This window comes from Rhinoraja longicauda, chromosome 3, assembly GCF_053455715.1.
Source record: "Rhinoraja longicauda isolate Sanriku21f chromosome 3, sRhiLon1.1, whole genome shotgun sequence".
NCBI classification, from domain to species: Eukaryota; Metazoa; Chordata; class Chondrichthyes; order Rajiformes; family Arhynchobatidae; genus Rhinoraja; species Rhinoraja longicauda.
This window is the reverse complement of record NC_135955.1, coordinates 4,584,187-4,612,086: the sequence shown is the minus strand read 5'-3', so window position 1 is coordinate 4,612,086 and position 27,900 is coordinate 4,584,187. Positions and strand designations below refer to the sequence as shown.

The 27,900-nt window shown below is 49.7% G+C and overlaps 1 protein-coding gene across 1 annotated transcript in view; it reads left to right on the top strand.

Annotated features, from left to right (window-relative positions):
• Positions 1–27,900, top strand: part of ggt6 (gamma-glutamyltransferase 6) — an 87,118-nt gene that overhangs the window by 38,217 nt on the left and 21,001 nt on the right. The window contains exon 2 of the mRNA XM_078396831.1: positions 23,954–24,168. Coding sequence (XP_078252957.1) covers positions 23,954–24,168 — 215 coding nt within the window. The remainder of the gene's footprint in view (positions 1–23,953; positions 24,169–27,900) is intronic.

Below are 27,900 nucleotides of genomic sequence, written 5' to 3'. Positions count from 1 at the left end.
GCCATACGGGCCTTCTAGCCAGCACCACCATTCAACGTGACCATGGCTGATCATTCTCAATCAGTACCCCGTTCCTGTCTTCTCCCCATACCCCCTGACTCCGCTATCCTTAAGAGCTCTATCTAGCTCTCTCTTGAATGCATTCAGAGAATTGGCCTCCACTGCCTTCTGAGGTAGAGAATTCTACAGATTCACAACTCTCTGACTGAAAAAGTTTTTCCTCATCTCAGTTCTAAATGGCCTACCCCTTATTCTTAAACTGTGGCCCCTTGTTCTGGACTCCCCCAACATTGGGAACATGTTTCCTGCCTCTAACGTGTCCAACCCCTTAATAATCTTATACGTTTCAATAAGATCTCCTCTCATCCTTCTAAATTCCAGTGTATACAAGCCTAGTAAACCTACGCTGCACGCCCTCAATAGCAAGAATATCCTTCCTCAAATTTGGAGACCAAAACTGCATACAGTACTCCAGGTGAGGTCTCACTAGGGTCCTGTACAACTGTAGAAGGACCTCTTTGCTCCTATACTCAACTCCTCTTGTCATAAAGGCCAACATTCCATTGGCTTTCTTCACTGCCTGCTGTACCTGCATGCTTCTTTTCAGTGACTGATGCACTAGGACACCCAGATCTCGTTGTACGTCCCCTTTTCCTAACTTGACACCATTTAGAAAATACTCTGCCTTCCTATTCTTACCACCAAAGTGGATTACCTCACACTTATCCACATTAAACTGCATCTGCCAGTTTGTCACACAACTTGTCCAACTTGTCCAAGTCACCCTGCAACCTCATAGCATCTTCCTCACAGTTCACACTACCACCCAGCTTTGTATCATCTGCAAATTTGCTAATGGTACTTTTAATCCCTTCATCCAAGTCATTAATGTATATTGTAAATAGCTGCGGTCCCAGCACCGAGCCTTGCGGTACCCCACTAGTTACTGCCTGCCATTCTGAAAGGGACCCATTTATCCCCACTCTCTGCATTCTGTCTGTCAACCAATTTTCTATCCATGTCAGTACCCTACCTCCAATACCATGTGCTCTAATTTTGCCCACTAATCTCCTATGTGGAACCTTGTCAAAGGCTTTCTGAAAGTCAAGGTACACCACATCCACCGGCTCTCCCCTGTCAATTTTCCTAGTTGCATCCTCAAAGAATTCCAGAAGATTAGTCAAGCATGATTTCCCCTTCGTAAATCCATGCTGACTCGGAACAATCCTGTTACTACTATCCAAATGCTGCGCAATTTCATCTTTTATAATTGACTCCAGCATCTTCCCCACCACTGATGTAAGACTAGTCTATAATTTTCCGTTTTCTCTCTCCCTCCTTTCTTAAAAAGTGGGACAACATTAGCTACCCTCCAATCCACAGGAACTGATCCTGAATCTATAGAACATTGGAAAATGATCACCAATGCATCCGCAATTTCTAGCGCCACCTCCTTAAGTACTCTGGGATGTAGACCATCAGGCCCTGGGGATTTATCAGCCTTCAGTCCCATCAGTCTACCCAACACCATTTCCTGCCTAATGCGGATTTCCTTAAGTTCCTCCGTCACCCTAGGATCTCTGGCCACTAGAACATCTGGGAGATTGCTTAGTGAAGACAGATCCAAAGTACCGGTTCAACTCGTCTGCCATTTCCTTGTTCCCCATACTAAATTCCCCCGCTTCTGTCTTCAAGGGACCCACATTTGCCTTAACTATTATTTTCCTCTTTACATAATAATAATAATAATAATACATTTTATTTATATAGCGCTTTTCATATACTCAAAGATGCTTTACAGAGATTTTGAGAACATAGGGAAATGAATAAATAGATAAATAAGTAAATAAATAAATGAACAGAGAAAGGAGACAGAAGGTGAGGTGACCTTCAGTGGTTGAAGGCAGTACTGAACAGGTGAGACTTCAGCGATGTTTTGAATGTGGTGAGTGTGGGGGAGTCTCTAACGGTTTGGGGTAGTGAGTTCCATAGGGTGGGAGCAGCGATGGAGAAAGCCCTGTCCCCCCAGGATCTGAGTTTAGTCCGGATGTGGGGGGATAGGAGATTGGCAGCGGCAGAGCGGAGGGTGCAGGTGGGAGTGTGCCTGTGGAGGAGGTCGGTCAGGTAGGATGGGGCCAGGTTATGGAGGGCTTTGTAGGTTATGAGGAGGATTTTGTACTGGATTCTCTGGGGGATGGGGAGCCAGTGGAGTTTATAAAGGACGGGGGTGATATGGTCACGGATCGAGGTGTGTGTGAGTAGACGGGCAGCGGAGTTTTGAATGTATTGAAGTTTATTGATGATTTTTGAGGGTGCGCCATAGAGGAGGCTGTTGCAGTAGTCCAGACGGGAGGTGATGAAGGCGTGGATGAGGGTTTCTGCAGCTGTGGAGGAGAGGGATGGACGGAGACGGGCAATGTTTTTGAGGTGGAAGAAGGCTGTCTTTGTGATGTGTTTGATGTGTTTGTCGAAGGAGAGGGTTTGATCAAGGATGATTCCAAGATTCCGGATGTGAGGTGAGGTGACCTAAAAAAGCTTTTACTATCCTCCTTTATATTATTGGCTAGTTTACCCTCGTACCTCATCTTTTCTCCCCGTATTGCCTTCTTAGTCATCTTCTGTTGCTCTTTAAAAGAGTCCCAATCCTCTGGCTTCCCAGTTGTACCTCTTCTCTTTTATTTTTATGCTGTCCTTGACTTCCCTTGTCAGCCACGGGTGCCTCTTACTCCCCTTGGAATCTTTCCTCCTCTTTGGGATAAATTGATCCTGCAACATCTGCATTATTCTCAGGAATACCTGCCATTGCTGTTCCACCATCTTCCCTGCTAGGGCCTCCTTCCAGTCAATTCTGGCCAGCTCCTGCCTCATGCCTCTGTAATCCCCTTCCCTCAAAACCTATCCATGTACCTGTCTAACTGTTTCTTAAACGATGGTATAGTCCCAGCCTCAACTACTTCCTACCTCCTCTGGCAGCTTGTTCCATACACCCACCATCCTCTGTGTGAAAAAGTTACCTCTCAGATTCCTATTAAATCTTTTCCCCTTCACCTTGAACCTATGTCCTCTGGTCCTCGATTCCCCTACGTCTGCATCTACCCGATCTATTCCTCTCATGATTTTGTTCACCTCTATAAGATCTCCCCTCATCCTCCTGCGCTCCAGGGAATAGAGATCATGCCTACTCAACCTCTCCCTGTAGCTCACACCGTCTGGTCCTGGCAACATCCTTGTAAATCGTTTCTGAACCCCTTTCAAACTTGACAATATCTTTCCTATAACATGGTTCCCTTAAAAATGGCCCAGCACATTAAAGGGGCTCAGTGGCGCGGTGCCAAACTTGCAGCTTACAGTGCCAGAGATCTGACCATAGGTGCAGTCCTTGTACATTCTCCCTGTGACCATGTGGGTTTTCTCCGTGTGCTCCAGTTTCCTCCCACACTTCAAGGACATACTGGTTAGTAGGTTATTGACTTTGGTAGGAAATGTAGACTGTCCTTAGTGTTTAGGACAGTACTAGTCTTCGGGGATTGCAGGTCGGCGCGGACTCAGTGGGCCGAAGGGCCTGTTTTCCCGCTCTATCTCTAAACTAAGCTAAACCACACTGCAAAGACGTGCAGGTTTGTAAGTTAATTGGCTTCTGTTAATTGTAAATTGCCCCTCGTGTGTAGGACAGGGCTAGTTAGTGCAGGGGGGTGAACTCATGTCGGCACTGGTTGACTCGGTGGGCTGAGGGGCCTGTTTCCACACTGTGGCTCCGAAGTCAAAAGTAAAGTAGTTCTTGTGAAGACAGCATTGATTGTATCTCTTCGGTGCTTTGAAGGGGTCTCCTGTGGCTCGTGAGCCTCAGAAGCGTGGAGGCAGAGGAGGCGATTTCAGTGCGTGAATGTTAGCTTTGTGCTGCATCTGAGTTTTCAGTCCATCGGCACCTTTTGCTGACACGGCCAAAGCCTGTGGTGACTTCCGGAAGATGTGTAGGAAAATAACTGCAGATCTCTGGAGAACATGGATAGGTGACATTTCACAGAGTGCTGGAGTAACTCAGCGGGTCAGTCAGCATCTCTGGAGAAAATGTATGGGTGACGTTTCACAGAGTGCTGGGGTAACTCAGCGGGTCAGGCAGCATCTCTGGAGAACATGGATAGGTGACGTTTCACAGAGTGCTGGGGTAACTCAGCGGGTCAGGCAGCATCTCTGGAGAACATGGATAGGTGACGTTTCACAGAGTGCTGGAGTAACTCAGCGGGTAAGTCAGCATCTCTGGAGAAAATGTATGGGTGACGCTTCGGGTCAGTGCCCTTCTTCAGACTCTGAACTGCAAATCAAAGGTATCATAAAATGCTTGAGTAACTCAGCGGGTCAGGCAGCATCTCTTCACCCATTCCTGCTCTCCAGAGATACCGCCTGACCTGCTGAGTTACTCCAGCATTTTGTGAAACCTTCCAGAAGGTTCCATGAGGGTGAATTTCATCTCTGATGTCTCCCTTTCCTGAGAGGCATCTTCCAAGACGTTTAGATTACTTTAGTTTAGAGACACAGCATGGAAACGGACCCATTGGCTCACCGAATCCATCGATCACCCATTCGCACTAATTCTATGTTATTCCATTTTCGCATCCACTCCCGACGCCCCTCCGAAGAAGGGCACCGACCCGAAGCGGCACCCATACTTTTTCTCCAGAGATGCTGCCTGACCCGCTGAGTTACTCCAGCACTCTGTGAAACGTCACCTATCCATGTTCTCCTGAGATGCTGCCTGACCCGCTGAGTTACTTCAGCACTCTGCGTCTGTCTCTACACACCGGGGATAATTTACAGAGGCCTATTAACCTTGACACCCGCACATCTTGGCAATCTTTGGGGAGGAAACCAGAGCACCCGGGGGAAATCCGAACGGTCACGGGGAGAACGTGCAAACTCCGCACAGACAGCAGCTGAGGTCAGGATTGAACACTGGTCTCTAGCGCTGTGAGGCAGCAGCTCTACCAGCTGCGCCTCTGTGCTGCCCATTTGTGAAGTGATCCACTTTTCTTAGGGCCCTCTGAGAGACGGTATGATTATGACTGACTCTCCCGCTGAGCCACCTTTGATTGGTCATAAGCTCATAAGTGATAGGAGCAGAATTAGGCCATTCAGCCCATCTAGTCTGCCATTCAATCATGGCTGATCTATCTCTCCCTCCTAACCCCATTCTTCTGCCTTCTCTCCAAAACCCCTGACTCCTGTACTAATTAAGAATCTATCTATCTCTGCCTTAAAAATATCCACTAACTTGGCCTACACAGCCTTCAGTGGCAAAGAATTCCACAGATTCACCGCCCTCTGGCGACACGGTGGCGCAGCGGTAGAGTTGCTGCCTTACAGCGAACACAGCGCCGGAGACTCAGGTTCGATCCTGACTATGGGCGCCGTCTGTACGGAGTTTGTACGTTCTCCCCGTGACCTGCAAGGGTTTTCTCCGAGATCTTCGGTTTCCTCCCACACTCCAAAGACATACAGGTTTGTAGGTTAATTGACTGGGTAAATGTAAAAATTGTCCCTAGTGTGTGTAGGATAGTGTTAATGTGCGGGGATCGCTGGGCGGCGCGGACTTGGTGGGCCGAAGGGCCTGTTTCCACGCTGTATCTCTAAAATCTAAATTTCTGACTAAAGAAGTTCCTCCTCATCTCCTTACTAAAGGAACATCCTATAATTCTGAGTCTTTGACCTCTAGTCCTGGACTCTCCCACTAGTGGAAACATCCTCTCCACATCCACTCTATTCAAGCCTTTCACTCTTCGGTAAGTTTCAATAATGAGGTTCCACTCCCCCCCACCCCCCACCCCCTCCCATCCTTCTAAACTCCAGCGATTACAGGCCCAGTGCCGTCAAATGCTCATCATACGTTAACCCACTCATTCCTGGGATCATTCTTGTAAACCTCCTCTGAGCCTGAAAACTGTAACATCCAATTTCAGGAGCAGGTTCTTCCCTACAGCCATTAGGCTGTGAAACACTACAACCTCAAATAAGCTCTAAACTACATACACCATTATTGGCCTATTATTGTTTGTTTGTTTGTTTGTTATGTGTACGTATGTGTGTGTGTGCGTGTATATATAAACACACACTGGACTTTTTTTCTCATTTATTATATTGTTCACAGTGTACTATGTTTACATATTCTGTTGTGCTGGTGCAAGTAAGAATTGTTTTATCTGGGACACACGACAATAAAACACTCTTGACTCTCTCTTGAACTCTCTCCAGAGCCAGCACGTCCTTCCTCAGATGTGATGCCCAAAATTGCTCACAATGCTCCAAATGCAGCCTGACCAGCCCCTTATAGAGCCTCAGCATCGCATCCCTGTTTTTGTATATAAGCCCCCTTGAAATAAATCATTGCTTTTGAAAGTTGAACACGTTGTTGTGGGATGAGTGTTGCACAGAAGCTGAACTGAAGAAGGCAGCAGGGAAAGTTAACAGGGAAAGCAAGCAGATCTGTTCATTACGACTCTAGGAATTTAGGTTTATAAATAAATTAATGAAAAATTTGGAAATGGTATGAATGACCACGAAACTTAGTTTTTGGAGATCTTGCATGGAAACAGGCACCTCAGCCCACCAAGTTCATGCTGACCATCGATCACCTGTTGACAATTGTTTTTACAACAGGATTTGCTGCAACTTAAAGGCCTGTCCCACTTAGGTGATTTTTTTTAGGCGACTGCTGGCGGCTGTCATAGTCGTAACAGGTCGACGCAGTGGGAAAATTGGGAAGGGAGAGGGGATAGAGAGGGAAAGCAGGGACAATCTGAAGTTAGAGAAGTCAATGTTCATACCGCCGGGGTGTAAGCTACCCAAGCGAAATATGAGGTGCTGTTCCTCCAATTTGCGCTGGGCCTCACTCTGACAATGGAGGAGGCCCAGGACAGAAAGGTCAGTCTGGGAGGGGGAGTTGAAGTGCTGAGCCACCGGGAGATCAGGTTGGTTAAGGCAGACTGAGCGAAGGTGTTGAGTGAAACGATCGCCGAGCCTACGCTTGGTCTCGCCGATGTAGAGAAGTTGACATCTGGAACAGCGGATGCAGTAGATTAGTTTGGATGGAGTACTTTCAGTGGCAAGGATGAGTTGGGCCGAAGGGCCTGTTTCCATGCTTTGTTACTCCATGGGTCACTGTGAATGGACACATTGACCACAGTCCTACCTCTGACCATGGTCTACAATCTAGATGTGTTTGTTTGCCATATGTACTGACCACGTAACCGAAATACTGGTGCAAAAACCGGAAGTCCTGTGTGCAAGCAAGGACCGTCTAAATAAGCTCACAGCTGATGTTGGCGTTGTGTCGTGTGTTCAAGAGCCTGATGGTTGTTGCTTGAAAGCTGATCTTGGAACTGGAGGTTACAGTGCACCCTAAGTGGAGCCCACAATAATAATGGAAATCCCTGTGAGAAACAGAGTCGCACATTCAGCCGAAATCCTAACGTGTAGATATAGACAATAGACAATAGGTGCAGGAGGAGGCCATTCGGCCCTTCGGGCCAGCACCGCCATTCAATGTGATCATGGCTGATCATTCTCAATCAGTACCCCGTTCCTGCCTTCTCCCCATACCCCCTGACTCCGCTATCCTTAAGAGCTCTATCTAGCTCTCTCTTGAATGCATTCAGAGAAATGGCCTCCAATGCCTTCTGAGGCAGAGAATTCCACAGATTCACAACTCTATGACTGAAAAAGTTTTTCCTCATCTCAGTTCTAAATGGCCTACCCCTTATTCTTAAACTGTGGCCCCTTGTTCTGGACTCCACCAACATTGGGAACATGTTTCCTGCCTCTAACGTGTCCAACCTCTTAATAATCTTATACATTTCGATAAGATCCCCTCTCATTGTTCTAAATTCCAGTGTATACAAGCCTAGTTGCTCCAGTCTTTCAACATATGACAGTCCCGCCATTCCGGGAATTAACCTAGTAAACCTACGCTGCACGCCCTCAATAGCAAGAATATCCTTCTTGCTATTGAGGGCGTGCAGCGTAGGTTTACTAGGTTAATTCCCTATTTAGAGTGGGGTTTTTTTGTTGCTTTATTTCAGAATTACAACATTTGCACTTATTTCCCACTGCATTATTTAAACATATTCTCGACCAAGGGATACTGATATCGTGCTCAGGAAACCTAGTGACCTGAGGTGATTTAAAGGCTGTGAAATGGAATCATAAAGCTGCCTGATTGCTGTTGAATCTTTGTCAGCACAGACTGAGGTGATTAAAGTTTGTTGATCAGTGAAGGCTGGGCCTTTAATAGTGCAGGCAAACACAATTAAATTGTTTGATCGTGTGCTGCCAACTGGTGAAGGGTGGCAAAGAAAGTTAAGCCTTTTGATAAACAAACAGGTGATCCAGCGACAGAACCTTGAATGCACAGTTCCTGCACAGCGGAATGATGCAGGGCAACAGATAAAAGGTGTGCCTGAACCAATCATCACAGGACGCAGTGGTAGTGTTGCTGCCTCACAGCGCCAGAGACCCAAGTTCGATCCTGACTACGGGTGCTGTCTGTACGGAGTTTGTACATTCTCCCCGTGACCTGCGTGGGTTTTCTCCGTGTGCCCGGGTTTCATCCCACATTCCAAAAACGTACAGGTTTGTAGGTTAATTGGCTTTGGTAAAAAAATTGTAAATTTTCGCTGGTGTGTTGGACCGGTAGAGTGGACGGGGTGATCACTGAGTGGCGTGGACTGTTTGTGCGCTGTCTAAAGACAGTGAGGAAAAAAGCAGGGTCTCCCATAATTTGCAACTCTTCAGTCCTTCCGCATCATAACCTTCTGCTTTAATGCCTTTGTCCCAACCACCCGCCTATCAACCCCCCCCTCCTCTTTCCCAGCTTTCTTTCTCCTCCCCTCCCACCCACAATCAATCTGAAGAGTCCCGACCCAAAATGTCACCTATCCATGATCTCCAGAGATGCTGCCTGACCCGCTGAGTTACTCCAGCACTCTGTGAAACGTCACCTATCCATGTTCTCCAGAGACGCTGCCTGACCCGCTGAGTTACTCCAGCACTCTGTGAAACGTCAACCATCCATGTTCTCCAGAGATGCTGCCTGACCTGCTGAGTTACTCCAGCACTCTGTGAAACGTCACCTATCCATGTTCTCCAGAGATGCTGCCAGACCCGCTGAGTTACTCCAGCACTCTGTGAAACGTCACCTATCCATGTTCTCCAGAGATGCTGCCAGACCTGCTGAGTTACTCCAGCACTCTGTGAAATGTCACCCATCCATGTTCTCCAGAGATGCTGCCTGACCCGCTGAGTTCCTCCAGCACTTTGTGTCTATCTCCAGTATAAAACAGCATCTGCAGTTCTTTCCTACACAAAGTGCTGGAGTAGCTCAGCGGGTCAGGCAGCATCTCTGGAGAAAAAGGATGGGTGATGTTTTGGGTCGGAACCCTTCTTCAGACCGAAAATAGGGGTAGGGGGGAGTACTATGACTTGTCACCCATCCCTTTGCTCCAGAGATGCTGCCTGACCCTCTGAGTTACTCCAACACTTTGTCTTTTTGTGTAAACCGGCATCTGCATTTCCTCGTTTCTACAAATCTTTCGCTGTCACTTTTCTCTTCCGTATTCAGATTCAAGTGAGGTTATTGTCATGCATATCATGTTGCAAAGAAATTCCTTGTTCACACGAAGTTCTGAGTAAACAGCGTGCACACAGAATAATAAATACAATGATGAACTAATGGAACATAAGGATGATCTCACTCCTTCTGATGCAGAGTGCTGCAAGATTGTAATGCAATCTGATGCAGTGCCAAAATAAATTTAACAACAATGATAGGATAACCGATTGATATAAAATTCAACGTAAGACTACTTGGCAGCACCTTCAGCGAGTTGCGGAGAGTTGTGGACGCAGCCCGGAACATTCCACAAACCACCCTCCCTTCCATTGACTCCATTTACACCTCGTGCTGCCTCCTGAATAATCAAGGACCAGTCTCACCCCGGCCACTCCCTCTTCTCTCCTCTCCCATCAGGCAAGAGGTACAGAAGTGCGAAAACGCACACCTCCAGATTCAGGGACAGTTTCTTCCCAGCTGTTATCAGGCAACTGAACCATCCTACCACCAATTAGAGAGCGGTCCTGACCTCCCATCTACCTGATTGAAGACCCTCAGACTATCTTTAAACAGACTTTACTGGACTTTATAGAAACATAGAAAATAGGTGCAGGAGGAAGCCATTTGGCCCTTCAAGCCATTCATTGTGATCATGGCTGATCATCCACAATCAGTAACCTGTGCCGAACTTCTCCCCATATCCCTTGATTCCACTATCCCCTAGAGCTCCATCTAGGGCAGCACGGTGGCGCAGCGGTAGAGTTGCTGCCTTACAGTGAATGCAGCGCCGGAGACTCAGGTTCCATCCTGACTACAGGCGCCGTCTGTACGGAGTTTGTACGTTCTCCCCGTGACCTGCGTGGGTTTTCGCCGAGATCTTCGGTTTCCTCCCACACTCCAAAGACGTACAGGTTTGTAGGTTAATTGGCTGGGCAAATGTTAAAATTGTCCCTAGTGGGTGTAGGATAGTGTTAATGTGCGGGGATCGCTGGGCGGCGCGGACCCGGTGGGCCGAAGGGCCTGTTTCTGCGCTGTATCTCTATCTCTAAATCTAAATCTAAATCTAACTCTCTCTTAAATTCATCCAGTGATTTGGCCTCCGCTGCCTTCTGTGGCAGAGAATTCCACAAATTCACAACGCTGGGTGAAAAAGTTCCTTCTCACATCAGTTTTAAATGGCCTCCCCTTTATTCTAAGAATCTTGCACTAAACGTTATTCACGTTATTCCTTTTTATGTATCTGTGGATGGTTGGATTGTAATCGTGTATCGCCTTTCCGCGCACTGGTTAGCACACAACAAAAGCTTTTCACTGCACATCAACACACGTGGCAATAAACTAAACGGAGCAAGTGGGTGTGAGAGATGATTAATTCAGGAATCTGTTAGTAGTGGAAAAGAAGCTGTTCTTAAGTCTGGACAATGGGGCTTTCAAACTCCTGTATATTCTCCAAGAAAATGGAAGAAAGGAAAGGGAATGGCCTGGGTCCTTGAGGATACTTCCAGCCTTCCTATTGCAACACACCGTCATACAGAGTGGAAACAGGCCATTCGGCCCAACCTGCCCACACCGACCAACATGCCCCATTACACTGGTCCCATCTGCCCACCTTTGGCCCATCTATATACTAAAACTCTCGTTTGTTTGTTTGTTTGTTTGTTTGTTTGTTTGTTCCTGAACAACAGCCAAAATGGTACACGATAGCGTGACAATTTTAGGCCCACCTTACTCACCGTCGTCCCTTTGGTGCTAATGGAAGAAGTTTCATTGCAATCGGTGTTATATTTTTAAAGTTATTCACATTTTAAAGTTTAAATCTATATCCTGGGGAGGGAGGGTGCGGCAGGGAGGGAGGGAGGGGGGAGGATAAGGGGGTTGGAGTGGGGGGGAGGGGGAGGGAGGGGGGAGGAGGGAGGGAGGGGGGAGGTGAGGGTGCTGCACCAATGCAGGAGAGGTTTGGGCCCAACGGGTCCACTTGGTCTAGTATTTTTATATATCTCAAGTCTGCCTGAAGAGGGGTCCTGACCCGAAACGTCGCCTATTCCTTTTCTCCAGCGATGCAGCCTGACCCGCTGAGTTACTGCAGCACTTTGTGTCTATCTTCGCTCTCTGTCAGTCAGATCTGATGTTGTCTCTCATCTTTCACATCCCTTGTGATGTCCTAACCATCTACAGGAAGAAGCGCTTTGCTGTTCATCAGACAAGTCGGTCTGTTTCCTGATGACGTTAGATAACTTATTTCAGTGAAAGGATTAACAGAAATTGCTTGGAGCAAGCTTGAAAGGGTTCAGAAAAGATTTACGAGGATGTTGCCAGGACTAGAGGGTGTGAGCTATAGGGAGAGGTTGAGTAGGCTGGGTCTCTATTCCATGGAGCGCAGAAGGATCAGGGATGATCTCATAGAGGTGTATAAAATCATGAGAGGAATTGATCGGGTAGATGCACAGAGTCTTTTACCCAGAGTAGGGGAATCGTGGACCAGAGGACACAGGTTCAAAGTGAAGGGGAAAAGATTTAATAGTAATTCGAGGGGTAACATTTTCACACAGAGGGCGGTGGGTGTATGGAACAAGGAGGTAATTGAGGCTAGGACGATCCCATCGTTTAAGAAACAGTTGGACAGGTACATGGATAGGACAGGTTTGGAGGGTTATGGACCAAACGCAGGCAAGTGGGACTAGGGTAGCTGGGACATTGTTGGCCGGTGTGGGCAAGTTGGGCCAAAGAGCCTGTTTCCACACTGTATCACTCTATGACTCTAATATTTTGCACAAGTTTCTACAAAGAGCTCCTCTCTCCATGTCGTTCCAACCGACGCTGTGAACTTTCCTCAGTACACCCACTGTTTGCTCTGTCTTGTTGTTGCTTATCCTTGATGTTTAAGTTCAGGTTTAGGTATATTATTGTCACCTGTTCCGAGGAAGAGTGAAAAGCTTTGTTTTGCATCCTATCTAATCAGATAAGATGTCTGAAGTAGGGTCTCGACCCGAAACGTTACCCATTCCCTCTCTCCCAGATGCTGCCTGACCTGCTGAGTTACTCCAGCATTTTGTGATACCTTTAATCAGATGAGATGATACATAAACACAACCAAGTCAAACTCACATACAATGGATGGAGCAAACACCTCCATAGTTCTCAGCATTGTAGCGCATCAGTTCCACAGACAAAGTCCAATGTCCGCAATGGGGCAGAGGTGAATCGGACAGTGTCCTAGCTTATGGAAGGGCCGTTCAGAAGCCTGATTACAGAGGGGAAGAAGCTGTTCCTGAGTCTGGTGGTGCGCGCTTTCAACCTTCTGCCATGTGGGAGCAGGTAGGAGGAATGACCAGGGTGGGACAAGTCTTTGATTATGTGTAAGAAGGAACTGCAGATGTGTAGGAAAGAAAACTGCAGATGCTGGTTTAAATCGAAGGTAGACACAAAATGCTGGAGTAACTCAGCGGGTCAGGCAGCATCACTGGAGAGAAGGAATGGGTGACGTTTCGGGTCGAGACCCTTCTTCAGACTGATGTCAGACAAAGATAGGATATAGTCAGAGACAGGAAGACTGGTGGGAGAACTGGGAAGGGGAAGGGGAAAGAGAGGGAAAGCAGGGACTATCTAAAGGTAGAGAGGTCAATGTTCATACCGCTGGGGTGTAAACTACCCAAGCGAAATATGAGGTGCTGTTCCTCCAATTTGCACTGGGCCTCACTCTGACAATGGAGGAGGCCCAGGACAGAAATGTCAGATTGGGAATGGGAGGGGGAGTTGAAGTGCTGAGCAACCGGGAGATCAGGTTGGTTGAGACGGGCTGAGCAGAGGTGTTGAGCGAAACGATCGCCGAGCCTGCGCTTGGTCTGGCCGATGTAGAGAAGTTGACACCTGGAACAGCGGATACAATAGATGAGGTTGGAGGAGGTGCAGGTGAACCTCTGCCTCACCTGGAAAGACTGTTTGGGTCCTTGGATGGAGTCGAGGGGGGAGGTAAAGGGACAGGTGTTGCATCTCCGGCGGTTGCAGGGGAAAGTACTTGGGGAGGGGGTGGTTTGGGTGGGAAGGGACGAGTGGACTAGGGAATAACAGAGGGAACGGTCTCTGCGGAAAGCGGAAAGGGGTGGAGAAAGGAAGATGTGACTAGTGGGATCCCGTTGGAGGTGCCGAAAATGTCAGAGGGTTACGTGCTGTGTGCGACGGCTGATGGGGTGGAAGGTGAGGACTAGGGGGGACACTGTACCTGTCGTGACTAGGGGAAGGGAGAACAAGGGCGGAGCTGCGGGGTACAGAGGAGACACGTGTGAGGTCCTCATCTATGATGGGAGAGGGGAACCCCCGTCCCCTAAAGAATGAGGACATCACAGATGCCCTGGTATGGAACACCTCATCCTGGGTGCAGATGCGGCGTAGACGGAGGAATTGGGAGCAGGGGATAGAGCCTTTGCAGGAAGCAGGGTGGGAAGAAGTGTAGTCAAGATAGATGGAATGGAATAGAATGGAATACTTTACTTTATTGTCACATGTGACAAGGCACAGTGAGATTCTTTGCTTGCTTACCCAATGTATACAAAATGGCAGCCACATACGGCACTGACAAAGTTACAAAGCACGCCGGCTCTTCCTTTTGTCCTACTCCCCCTCCCCACATCGGTCCCCCCCATGCCGCGTCCTCCATTGTACTTCCCCTCTCCCCTCACGGAGGTCCCTCCACACACCCATTGACCGCGGGTCGACCCGCGAGGCATCACCGCCGCCACCGCGAGGCGTCACCACCGCAGGGGCCCCATCGTCGCGAGGCTTCACCACCGCAGGGGCAACATCGTCGCGAGGCTTCACCACCGCCGAGGCCCCATCGTCACGAGGCTTCACCACCGCCGAGGCCCCATCGTCGCGAGGCTTCACCACCGCCAAGGCCCCATCGTCACCAGGCTTCACCACCGCAGGGGTCCCATCGTCGTGAGGCCTCACCACCGCAGGGGCCCTATCGTCGCGAGGCTTCACCACCGCAGGGGCCCTATCGTCGCGAGGCTTCACCACCGCAGGGGCCCTATCGTCGCGAGGCTTCACCACCGCAGGGGCCCTATCGTCGCGAGGCTTCACCACCGCAGGGGCCCTATCGTCGCGAGGCTTCACCACCGCAGGGGCCCTATCGTCGCGAGGCTTCACCACCGCAGGGGTCCTATCGTCGCGAGGCCTCACCACCGCAGGGGCCCTATCGTCGCGAGGCTTCACCACCGCAGGGGCCCTATCGTCGCGAGGCTTCACCACCGCAGGGGTCCTATCGTCGCGAGGCCTCACCACCACAGGGGCCCTATCGTCGCGAGGCCTCACCACCACAGGGGCCCCATCGTCGAGAGGCTTCACCGCCGCCGGGGCCTCACCGCTGCCGACACCCCACTCCACGCCTCCGCGGTGCCGACGCAGGCTCCATCGGCTGCTCCGCCGACATGGACTCCGACCCGCGAGACCCCAGCTCCTCCAACTGACCCGTACGGCCCCGACCCGGGCTTCCACACGGCGATCCGGGAGGCATCTACACCGTGGCTCCTCGATAAAGGCCTCCGACAGCGTTCCCAGTCCACCGGCGCAGCCCCACCAGCGGGAATCCTTCTGGCCGCGCCTGTGGACTGGCAACGTGGAGTCAGTGGTCACCGCCCTCCTGGCTGCGCGATGTGGGAGTCAGTGGGTCTGTCTTCGATGATGTCGGCTGCTTTCCCGAGGCAGCGTGAAGTGTACACGAAGTCGATGCAGGAGTCTGGTCTGCGTGATCGACTGGGCTACATCCACAACTCTCTGCAACCTCTTGCAGTCCTGGGCAGAGCAGTTCCCAACAGCGATGTGATAATAGACAATAGACAATAGGTGCAGGAGGAGGCCATTCGGCCCTTCGAGCCAGCACCACCATTCAATGTGATCATGGCTGATCATTCTCAATCAGTACCCCGTTCCTGCCTTCTCCCCATACCCCCTGACTCCGCTATCCTTAAGAGCTCTATCCAGCTCTCTCTTGAATGCATTCAGAGAATTGGCCTCCACTGCCTTCTGAGGCAGACAATTTACCACAGATTCACAACTCTCTGACTGAAAAGGTTTTTCCTCATCTCCGTTCTAAATGGCCTACCCCTTATTCTTAAACTGTGGCCCCTTGTTCTGGACTCCCCCAATATTGGGAACATGTTTCCTGCCTCTAACATGTCCAACCCCTTAATAATCTTATACGTTTCAATAAGATCTCCTCTCATGCTTCTAAATTCCAGTGTATACAAGTCTAGTCGCTCCAGTTTTTCAACATATGATAGTCCCGCCATTCGGGGAATTAACCTAGTAAACCTACGCTGCACGCCCTCAATAGCAAGAATATCCTTCCTCAAATTTGGAGACCAAAACTGCACACAGTACTCCAGGTGCGGTCCCACTAGGGCCCTGTACAACTGCAGAAGGACCTCTTTGCCTCTATACTCAACTCCTCTTGTTATGAAGGCCAACATTCCATTGGCTTTCTTCACTGCCTGCTGTACCTGCATCTCGACAGTATTGCTTGGCAGAGTGGCACAGCGGTAGAGTTGCTGCCTTACAGCACCAGAGACCCGGGTTTGATCCTGACTACGGGTACTGTCTGTACAGAGTTTCTCCATGACTGCGTGGGTTTTCTCCTGGTGCTCCAGTTTCCTCCAACGCTCCAAAGACATGCAGGTGTGTAGGTTAATTGGCTTCGATAAAAATTATAAATTGTCCCTATTGTGTGGGATAATGCTAGTGTACGAGGTGATCGCTGGTCGGTGCGGACTCGGTGGGCCGAAGACCCTGTTTACACGCTGTATTTCTAAAGTCTATCCTTGGAGTATTGCGTACAGTTTTGGTCTCCTAATCTGAGGAAAAACTTTCTTGCCATAGAGGGAGTACAGAGAAGGTTCACCAGATTGATTCCTGGGATGGCAGGACTTTCATATGAAGAAAGACTGGATAGACTCGGCTTGTACTCGCTGGAATTTAGAAGATTGAGGGGGGATCTTATAGAAACTTACAAAATTCTTAAGGGGCTGGACAGGCTAGATGCAGGAAGATTGTTCCCGATGTTGGGGAAGTCCAGAACAAGGGGTCACAGTTTAAGGATTAGGGGAAAGTCTTTTAGGACCGAGATGAGAACGTTTTTTTTCACACAGAGAGTGGTGAATCTGTGGAATTCTCTGCCACAGAAGGTAGTTGAGGCCAGTTCATTGGCTATATTTAAGAGGGAGTTAGATGTGGCCCTTGTGGCTAAAGGGATCAGGGGGTATGGAGAGAAGGCAGGTATGGGATACTGAGTTGGATGATCAGCCATGATCATATTGAATGGCGGTGCAGGCTCGAAGGGCCGAATGGCCTACTCCTGCACCTACTTTCTATGTTTCTATGTTTCTGCGGTAGATCGATGCGAGTTCGTAAGAGTCTTCGGAAACGTACTGTATTTCCTCAGTCTCCTCTGGAAGTAGAGGTGTTGCTGTGTCCTCTTTGCCATCACATGCTGGCACTTCGGGGAGAGCACTTCCTCACCAGATTATAATCTGGGGTCTTTTCAAAGGCCTGGATAGAGTGGATGCGGAGAGGATGTTTCCACCAGTGGCAGAGTCTAGGACCAGAGGCCACAGCCTCAGAGTATCAGGGCGTACCTTTAGACAGGAGATGAGGAGGGTGGTGGAACTGTGGAATTCATTGCCACAGACGATGGGTCAACGGGTATTTTTAAGGTGGAGATTGACTGATTCTTGATTATTGCGGGTGTCAGGGGTTATGGGGAGCAGGCAGGGGAATGGGATTAGGAGGGAGAGATAGATCAGCCATGATTGAATGGCGGAGTAGACTTGATGGGCCGATTGGCCTAAATCTGCTCCTGTAACTTACGGACTTTTTTGCATCCATCTACAGCGGGTCAATGACTGATCCAAAGGACATCACCTCCATCGGTGTCGGACGGAACTGCAGATGCTGGTTTAAATTCCCAGTTAGACACAAAAAGCTGGAGTAACTCAGCGGGTCAGGCAGCATCTCTGGAGAGAAGGAATGGGCGACGTTTTGGGTTGAGACCCTTCTTCAGACTGAGACCCTGACTCTCAGTTCCCAACCCAAAATGTCATCTAATCATTTTCCCCACAGACGCTGTCTGACCCGCTGAGTTACTCCAGCTTTTTGTGTCTTATCTTTACCTCCAATTATAGACAATAGACAATAGGTGCAGGAGTAGGCCATTCGGCCCTTCGCGCCAGCACCGCCATTCAATGTGATCATGGCTGATCATTCTCAATCAGTACCCCGTTCCTGCCTTCTCCCCATACCCCCTGACTCCGCTATCCTTAAGAGCTCTATCTATGAGGAAAATGGCGGCGCTGCCATAGCAGCTGCGGCTTACCTGCGGTCCATTTGTCTTTGTGTTTTTTTGTCTTAATTGTAGTTGTGATGTCGTGTTTTTGTGTTTGTGTACTGTGTGTGTATGTGGGGGGGAGGGGGGGAACTGTAAAATTGTAAATATGTGTCCCTTCCGAACAGAGACCCGACCTTTGTTTTCTGGGCCGTGTCTCCGTTCCTGCTGCGGCCTACCATCGGCCCAACTCCTCGAGCTGGCGGCCCCCAGGGCTCCGGTTCGCTGAGCCCGCGGACCGGACTTACCGTCACTGGAGCCGGCCGTCTTCGGAGGCTGCGGGAGCGGCTGCGACTCGCCTTAGGCTCGGGCCACGTGGATGCCGACATCGGGAGCTCCGGCAGCGGCAGCGTGTTCGCCCGCCCCGGATCGCGGGGCTTGGGTCGAGGACATTTCACCGTCTGGTGCGGCCTAAGATAGGCCGCGGGATATTTCTCTGCTGGGCGGGGGCTTCAATGTCGGGAGCCACGACCGCCCCGACGTGCAGCAACAGCAACAGCAGCAGCGTGTTCGCCCGCCCCGGATCGGACTTATCATCGGCGGAGCCGGCCGTCTTCGGAGGCTGCGGGAGCGGCTGGGACTCGCCTTAGGCTCGGCCGCTGCGGACCGTCCGGCGCGGCCTGCAACCACAACAACCTGACCGCGGGAGAGGACGGCAGGAGAAGGGAAAGACATTGTGGTCTTCCATCGCAGTGAGGAGAGGACTGGAGGAGACTCACTGTGATGGATGTTTCTTTGATGGATGTTTCTTTGATGGATGTTTCTTTTTTTTTGGTGTGTTTTTGGGGTTGTGTAATTTTAATGCCTATTTAATGCTTTTATTGTTGGACTGTGGGTGACTGAATTTCGTCCAATATTGGATGACAAATAAAGCTATCTTGAATCTTGAATCTTAACTCTCTCTTGAATGCATTCAGAGAATTGGCCTCCACTGCCTTCGGAGGCAGAGAATTCCACAGATTCACAACTCTCTGACTGAAAACGTTTTTCCTCATCTCAGTTCTAAATGGCCTACCCCTTATTCCTAAACTGTGGCCCCTAGTTCTGGACTCCCCCAACATTGGGAACATGTTTCCTGCCTCTAACGTGTCCAACCCCTTAATAATCTTATACGTTTCGATAAGATCCCCTCTCATCCTTCTAAATTCCAGTGTATACAAGCCTAGTCGCCCCAGTCTTTCAACATATGACAGTCCCGCCATTCCGGGAATTAACCTAGTAAATCTACGCTGCACGCCCTCAATAGCAAGAATATCCTTCCTCAAATTTGGAGACCAAAACTGCACACAGTACACACTGCAATTGTACTACTACACACCTGTTCACATGGATTTGCACGGCTATCTGCTCTTGAAACAGTGGAGTTTTGCACAGAGGCCTTCATCCTGGAACATAGAGCAGTACAGCACATGAAGTGTCCCTTCGGCCCACAATGCCTGTGCTGGACATGATGCAGAGACCAACTCTGATCTATCTGCACATAATCCATATCCCTCCAATTCCCTGCTTTGACCCAAGGATACTGCCTCAATAAAGAAGGAAAATTATTAGACAGTCATACATCAAAAATTTACCTTCCACGACATATCAATTGGCAAGTGAAGTTTCATTCGGTTAACGTTCTCTACACTCAAATTAATATTTGTAAACAGCTTGACCTTTTCTGTCTCATTTAATCAACTCATCAAACATGTTTTAAGGAGATTAATGTTCAGCAGTTCACCAAACCTCATTGTATATTGCCTGGTTGGGAACAGGAGCTAGATATCATAGTCCTACAGTGCGGAAACAAGCTGTTCGGCCCAAATTGTCCATGTCGACCGAGATACCCCACCAAGCTAGTCCAATTTAAAAGTATACATTTATACTACAATTAACCTACAGACCTGTATGCCTTTGGAGTGTGGGAAGAAACCGAAGATCTCAGTGAAAAGGGGAAGTACAACGAGATCTGTGTGTCCTAGTTCATCAGTCACTGAAAGGAAGCACGCAGGTACAGCAGGCAGTGAAGAAAGCCAATGGAATGTTGGCCTATATTAACAAGAGGAGTTGAGTGTAGGAGCAAAGAGGACCTTCTGCAGTTGTACAGGGCCCTGGTGAGACCACACCTGGAGTGTTGTGTGCAGTTTTGGTCTCCAAATTTGAGGAAGAACATTCTTGCTATTGAGGGAGTGCAGTGTAGGCTCACGAGGTTAATTCCCGGGGTGGCAGGACTGTCGTATGTTGAAAGAATGGAGCGACTGGGCTTGTATACACTGGAATTTAGAAGGATGAGAGGGGATCTTATTGAAACATATAAGATTATTAAGGGGTTGGACACGCTAGAGGCTTCTCTGGATGCTTTCAAGAGAGTTAGATAGAGCTCTTTAAGATAGCGGAATCAGGGGGTATGGGGAGAAGGCAGGAACGGGGTACTGATTCAGCCATGATCATGCTGAATGGCGTTGCTGGCTCGAATGGCCGAATGGCCTACTCCTGCACCTATTGTCTATTGTCTATTCGTCAACATTTAGATCCTGAAAATAACCAACATAAAACTGATTAGGAATCTTGAACGCAGAAAGGGGAGGAGATGGGAAGATGTGGCCAGTAGTGGGGTCCCGTTGGACACCCAGATCTCGTTGTACTTCACCTTTTGCTAACTTGACACCATTCATGTAATAATCTGCCTTCCTGTTCTTGCCACCAAAGAACAGGAAGGCAGCTATGAGAATGAGCCAGTATTTTTTGCCCATCGCGATTGACTCTTGAGAAGGTAGTAATGAATCAATGCTTTGAACAGCTGCCGCTTTGTTTTAGTGATACACCACAGACACATAGACCCCCGCGGCCCACCGAGTCCACACCGATCATCAGTCACCCGTTCCCACTAGCTCCACATTATCCCACTTTCTTATCCACTTTTTTGCTGAAAAATTGCATTACGCGCCATATTATGAATTTTGATGTAAAATTTTGAATTATAGACATCAAAATTATGAATTTGTAAAAACAAATGTTGGGAGTGCCTGTGTGTACCCCCAACTTGGTGAAGGTTGTTCATTTGAACATTCATAGAACATAGAACAGCAAAACAAGGTGCCGTGCAAATCTTGTTTAAACTTTTCTCTTTTCATCTCAAAACTATGCACAATGGTATACGACGTTTCCACTCTGGGATAAAGGTTCTGACTGTCTATCTTATCCAAGCCTCTCTTAATTTTACATAATACCCAGCGCAATCTTCGTAGAGCAACTTATGTAGGAAAATAACTGAAGATGCTGGTGCAAATCGAAGGTATCACAATTTTTTTTTGGAGGCTCTCACTAGGGCCTCCTCTGTATCCCGCAGCTCCGCTCTTGCTCCCCCACCCCCCCCATTCGTAACAAGGACAGAATCCTCCTCGTCCTCACCTTCCACCCCACCAGCCAGCGTATCCAACAAATCATCCTCCAACATTTCCGTCACCTTCAACGAGACCCCACCACTGGCCACATCTTCCGATCCCCTTCCCTTTCTGCGTTCCACAGAGACCGTTCCCTCCGTATCTCCCTGGTCCACTCGTCCCTTCCCACCCAAACCACCCCCTCCCCAGGCACTTTCCCCTGCAACCACAGGAGATGCAACACCTGTCCCTTTACCTCCCCCCTCAACTCTATCCAAGGTCCCAAACAAGTCTTTGCAAGTGAGACAGAGGTTCACCTGCACCTCCTCCAATCTCATCTGTTGTATCCGCTGTTCCAGATGTCAACTTCTCTACATCGGCGAGACCAAACGCAGGCTCGGCGATCATTTCACTCAACACCTTCACTCAGTCCACCTTAACCAACCTGATCTCCCGGTGGCTGAGCACTTCAACTCCCCCTCCCACTCCCAGTCTGACCTTTCTGTCATGGGCCTCCTCCAGTGCCATAGTGAGGCCCACCGCAAGTTGGAGGGACAGCACCTCATATTTCGCTTAGGCAGCTTGCTCCCCAGCGGTATGAACATTGACTTCTCCAACTTTAGATAGTTCCTCTGTCCCTCTCTTCCCCTCCCCTTTCCCAGTTCTCCCACTGTCTTCATGTCTCCACCTATAGCCTTTCTTTGTCCCGCCCCCCCCCCGACATCAGTCTGAAGAAGGGTCTCGACCCGAAACGTCACCCATTCCTTCTCTCCTGGGATGCCGCCTGACCCACTGAGTTGCTCCAGCATTTTGTGATATCTTCGTAGAGCAAAGTCAGTAGTGGACGGTGGCTGAGGCAGGGTTGTGCCCGGTGGTTCAAGAGCCTGATGGTTGGCACGAAGAAGCTGTTCGTGAACCTGGGGGTCACGGTTCTCGGGCTCCCGTACCTTCATCCCGATGGTGGGAGCAAAACGAGTGCGTGGCCAGGGAGGTGCGCGATGACATTGGTGCATTTTCGACGTGTGTACGACTCCACTCATTACATGGTGTCAGAAGTGGGATCCTTCCAATGAAGGAACCACATCCTGCGACTCCATATCCAGAGGACTCGAGTTTTGCGTACCCTCCCACTACCGGGCCGGCTGCTCCACTACCGGAGACTGGGTCCCCCGCCTCCTCTCCAAGGCGTTTGGCGCCCAACTCGACTACTTCACCGCCTCCACCTGACGGGTCTCCGGTGCCGTCCCCAGTCACACCCCCGGTCCCCTCCCCATTCACTTCACCCCTGAAGGGAGGAGATGCGGATTCGGGTCAGCAGGCCACCCATTAGATACGGCGATTTTGTGTAACCATCTATCTTCCCCATATGCGATATTAACGTTTCGGCTATTATAGTGTTTAGCCACCATGTTTCCACGTATCTAAGCTTTATTTGTTTCTACAAGGAAAGATGTAGATTGGTTATTTCCTACTAACCAATGGTAGCGCTTGTTAGTAGTTGCTGCGCCTAATATGCGATATATATTACCAAGAGCTTACTTACGTAGAGCAGTTGGAGTAGCTGTTAGTGGCTGTGATGTCTTGCAGATCTATGCTGTAAGTGCACTTTAACAAATGTGTGTTGCATTTTCGACGTGTGTACGACTCCAGTCATTACAGTACCCGCCTCCAACACCACCCCTGGCAGCGCGTTCCAGGCACCCGCCACCCTCTGTGTAAAACATGTCCCGTACATCTCATTGGAAAAGGCTCTGACTGTCTACCCTATCCATGCCTCGCATAGTTTTAAATACTTCTAATCAGGTCTCCCCACAGCCTCGGGCATTCCAGAGAAAATAATCCAAGTTTGTTCATAAGGTCATAAGTGATAGGAGCAGAATTAGGCCATTCGGCCCATCAAGTCTGCTCCGCCATTCAATCGTGGCTGATCTATCTCTCCCTCCTAACCCCATTCTCCTGCCTTCTCCCCATGACCCCTGACACCCGTACTAATCAAGAATCTCTGCCTTAAAAATATCCATAAAGAAACAATTGGGCAGGTACATGGATAGGATAGGTTTAGAGGGATATGGGCCATACACGGGCAGATGGGACTGGTGTAGAAGGGACATGTTGGTCAGTGTGGGCAAGTAGGATTGGCCATTCTCTCCCAATAGCTAATACCCCTAATCCAGGCACTTTCAATCTTTAGATTGATTAGTAGGACTGGATGTTACAATCCCTAGGGTTTGCACTACAATTGACTGGTGTTGTTCTTGGGGATGACCACTAGGTGATACCATTCAGACACATCTTCAGTTGTGTACCTCAACGTCACTGGGTGTTTCAGCCTTTTATCACAAGACACCCTCAGTCGAGGCAGGCCCCACAGAGACGTCTCTAGTCTCCCTCTCCCCTGAGTCTGAAGAAGGGTCTCGATCCGATAAGCCACCCATTTATCCCTTCTCTCCAGAGATGCTGCCTGTCTCGCTGAGTTACTCCAGCCTTTTGTTTACTGTGGACGGACATGGTTGCCATCTTGGATAGACTTTCCACTAACGGGATAGCACGCTTTCGCTGTGGCAATAAAATGGAGCCAAACTCAACCTGCGCCTGTTCTCTTTTTTCTTGTAGGCCCTCAGCGCGAGTCATGCTTTCACGCCAGAAGCGCAATTCCTGCCTTCGTGTCGCTGCCTCCTTGACCCTTCTCGGAGTGGGCCTCTTCTTTGGGTTCCACGCCTTGTGGCTCAGCGACCTGGAGTCTCCGGCAGCCGGAGAAGTGGAGGGGCACCACCATCACCACCACGAACACGGGGTTTACCATCAGGCAGCGGTGATTACCGATTCAGGTCAGTGCCTAGATTCCACCCCCATCCCTCTAAAACATACTCGGCCCTCCCCTCCCCACCCCTCCCTGAGCTGTCACGTTGACTCTGACACCCAGGGGCACTGGCAGGCTGGGGGTCAACCAGTTGACGTGCGGACCTGTGGTCCAGCCTGCTTTCTCTTGTAGGAGAATAACTGCAGATGCTGGTTCAAATCGAAGGTCGACACAAAATGCCGGAGTAACTCGGCGGTTCAGGCAGCATCTCAGGAGAGAAGGAATGGGTGACGTTTCGGTTCGAGTCTGAAGAAGGGTCTCGACCCGCAACGTCGCCCATTCCTTCTCTCCAGAGATGCTGCCTGACCCGCCGAGTTACTCTGGCATTTTGTGTCCACCGGCTTTCTCTTGGGTGCGTGGGATAGACACCACTACTTCGAAGAAACGCTGGGAAGATGTCCGCTGTTCCTCTGTTGCAAAAATCTCTCCCCACCAGTCGGCACGGTGGCGCAACCGGTGGCGCAGCCGGTGGAGCCGCTGTCCTACAGCGCCAGAGACCCGGGTTCGATCCTGTCCTCAAGTGCTGCCTGTGTGGAGTTTGCACGTCCCCCCTGTGACCATGTGGGCCTCCTGCAGATGCTCCGGTTTCCTCCCACATCCTCACGATGTGCAAGTTAATCGGCTTGCGTAAGTTGTGCCTAGTACGTAGGGACTAGGCTTATACTCGGTGGGATTTAGAAGACTGAGGGGGGATCTTATTGAAACATATAAAATTCTTAAGGGGTTGGAGAGGCTAGATGCAGGAAGATTGTTCCCGATGTTGGGGAAGTCCAGAACCAGGGGTCACAGCTTAAGGATAAGGGGGAAGTCTTTTAGGACCGAGATGAGAAAACATTTCTTCACACAGAGAATGGTGAGTCTGTGGAATTCTCTGCCACAGAAGGTAGTTGAGGCCAGTTCATTGGCTATATTTAAGAGGGAGTTAGATGTGGTCCTTGTGGCTAAAGGGATCAGGGGGTATGGAGAGAAGGCAGGTACGGGATACTGAGTTGGATGATCAGCCATGATCATATTGAATGGCGGTGCAGGCTCGAAGGGCCGAATGGCCTCCTCCTGCATCTATGTTTCTATGTTTCTATGTTTCTATGTAGGATTGAACTAGTGTGCGGGTGATTGTTGGTCGGCACGGACTCAGTGGGCTGAAGTGGCCTGCTTCCACGCTGTGTCTATAAACTAAACTAAACGGGTAAGGCACAGTGGCACAGCCGGTAGAGCTGCTGTCTAACAGTGCGCGAGACCCAGGTTCAATCCTGACCTCGGGTGCGCTGTGTGGAGTTTGCACGTTCTCTCTGTAACTGCATGGGCTTCCCCCCAGTGCTCCGGTTTCCTCCCACATTCCAAAGACGTGCGGGTTTGTAGGTTAATTCGCCCTCTGTAAATTGCCCCCTAAACGGGCTTGCCCCCCACCCCCCCCCATATCAAAAATCTTCTAACCCACCACTCTATCTCCAGGTCCCTCAGGTCGGCCGACTTGGGGCTACTCACTATCCCACGGTCTAGGCTTAAGCTCAGGGGTGACCGCGCTTTTGCGGTTGCAGCTCCTAGACTGTGGAACAGCATCCCTCTCCCCATCAGAACTGCCCCCTCCATCAACTCCTTTAAGTCCAGGCTCTAAACCTATTTCTACTCCCTAGCGTTTGAGGCCCTCTGAGGGGGCGCTGTGAACTGTTTATGTATGTGCTGTTATGTTTGTGTGCCATTGTATGTTTGTTTCTTAGTACCTGAACTGATGTACAGCACTTTGGTCGAAGTGTGTTGTGTTTAAATGTGCTATACAAATAAAATTGACTTGACTTGGCACGGTAGCGCAGCGGTAGAGTTGCTGCTTTACAGCGAATGCAGCGCCGGAGACTCAGGTTCGATCTTGACTACGGGTGCTGCACTGTAAGGAGTTTGTACGTTCTCCCCGTGACCTGCGTGGGTTTTCTCCGAGATCTTCGGTTTCCTCCCACACTCCAAAGACGTACAGGTACGTAGGTTAATTGGCTGGGTAAATGTAAAAATTGTCCCTAGTGGGTGTAGGATAGTGTTAATGTACGGGGATCGCTGGGCGGCACGGACTTGGTGGGCCGAAAAGGCCTGTTTCCGGCTGTATATATATGATATGACTTGACTAGTGTGTAGGGAGTGGATGAGAAAGTTGGATAACATGGAACTAGTGTGAAAGGGTGATCGATGGTCGGTGTGGACTCGGTGGGTCAAGGGGTCTCAGTTACTCTGCTGTATCTTTAAACAAAGACTGCAGTGGTTCAGTTGACTCATTACCCACCTTCTCGAACAATTCGCGATGGGCAATAAAAAGGGGCAGAATTAGGCCATTCAGCCCATCAAGTCTACTCCGCCATTCAATCATGGCTGACCTATCTTTCCCTCTCAACCTCGTTCTCCTGCCTTCGCCCCATAGCCCCTGACACCCGCACTAATCAAAAACCCTTCAATCTCCACTTTAAAAACACCCATTGACTCGGCCTCCACAGCCGTCTGTGGCAGTGAATTCCACAGATTCACCTCTCTCTGACAAAAAGAAATTCCTCCTCATCTCCTTCCTAAAGGTACGTCCTTTTATCCAGAGGCTGTGTCCTCTGGTCCTAGACTCTCCCACTAGTGGAAACATCCTCTCCACATCCACTCTATCCAGGCCGTTCACAATTCGGTGAGTTTCAATGAGGTCCCCCCTCATTCTTCTAAACTCCAGCGAGTACAGGCCCAGTGCCGACAAACGCTCATCACATGTGAACTCAGTGATTCCCGGGATCATTGTCATAAACCTCCTCTGGACCCTCTCCAACGCTACCACATCGCTCCTCAGATACGGGGCCCAAAACCTGTTCACAATTTTGCCAGGATTTGAGGACCTGAGTTAGAAAGAGAGGTTGGGCAGGCTAGGATTTTATTCCTTAGCGCGCAGGCTGAAGGGTGATCTTATCGAGTTGTATAAAATCATGAGCAGAATAGATAGAGTGAATGCACAGTAGTTTAACTCAGAGGAGGGGGAAATCAAGAACCAGAGAACATAGGTTTAAGGTGAGAGGTGAAAAATTCAATAGGAACCTGAGGGGCAACCTTTTCACTCAGAGGGTGGTGGGTGTATGGAACGAGCTGCCTGAGGGTGCAGCAGTAGAATTGCTGCCTTACAGCATGAGATACCCGTGTTCGATCCTGACTATGGGTGCTGTCTGCACAGGGTTTGTAGGCTCTCCCTGTGACTGCGTGGGATTTCTCCGGGTGCTCCGGTTTCCTCCCACATTCCAAAGACGTACAGGTTTTTAGGTCAATTACCTTCGGTAAGTGGTAACATTGTCCATAGTGTGTAGGATAGTGTTAGTGTATGAGGTGATTGCTGGTCGGCACGGACTCGGTGGGCCGAAGGATCTGTTTCCGTGCTGTATCTCCAATGTCTAAAGTCTAAGAGGAGGTAGTTGAGGCAGGTACTATAACTGCCTCGAAAATAGATACTTGCACAGGCATATGGATAGCAAAGGTTTAGAGAGATACTAGACCAAGTGGAACCGTTGGGCCCAAACCTCTCCTACATTGGTGCAGCACCCTCTCTTCCCCCCTCCCTTCTCCCCCCTTCTCCCCCCTCCACCCCTCTCCCCTCCACCCCCTCCCTCCCCCCCATCCCCCTCCACCTCCCCCTCCACCTCTTCCCTCCCCTCCCCCTCTCCTCCCCCTTCCCTGTCCCCTCCCCACCTCCCCT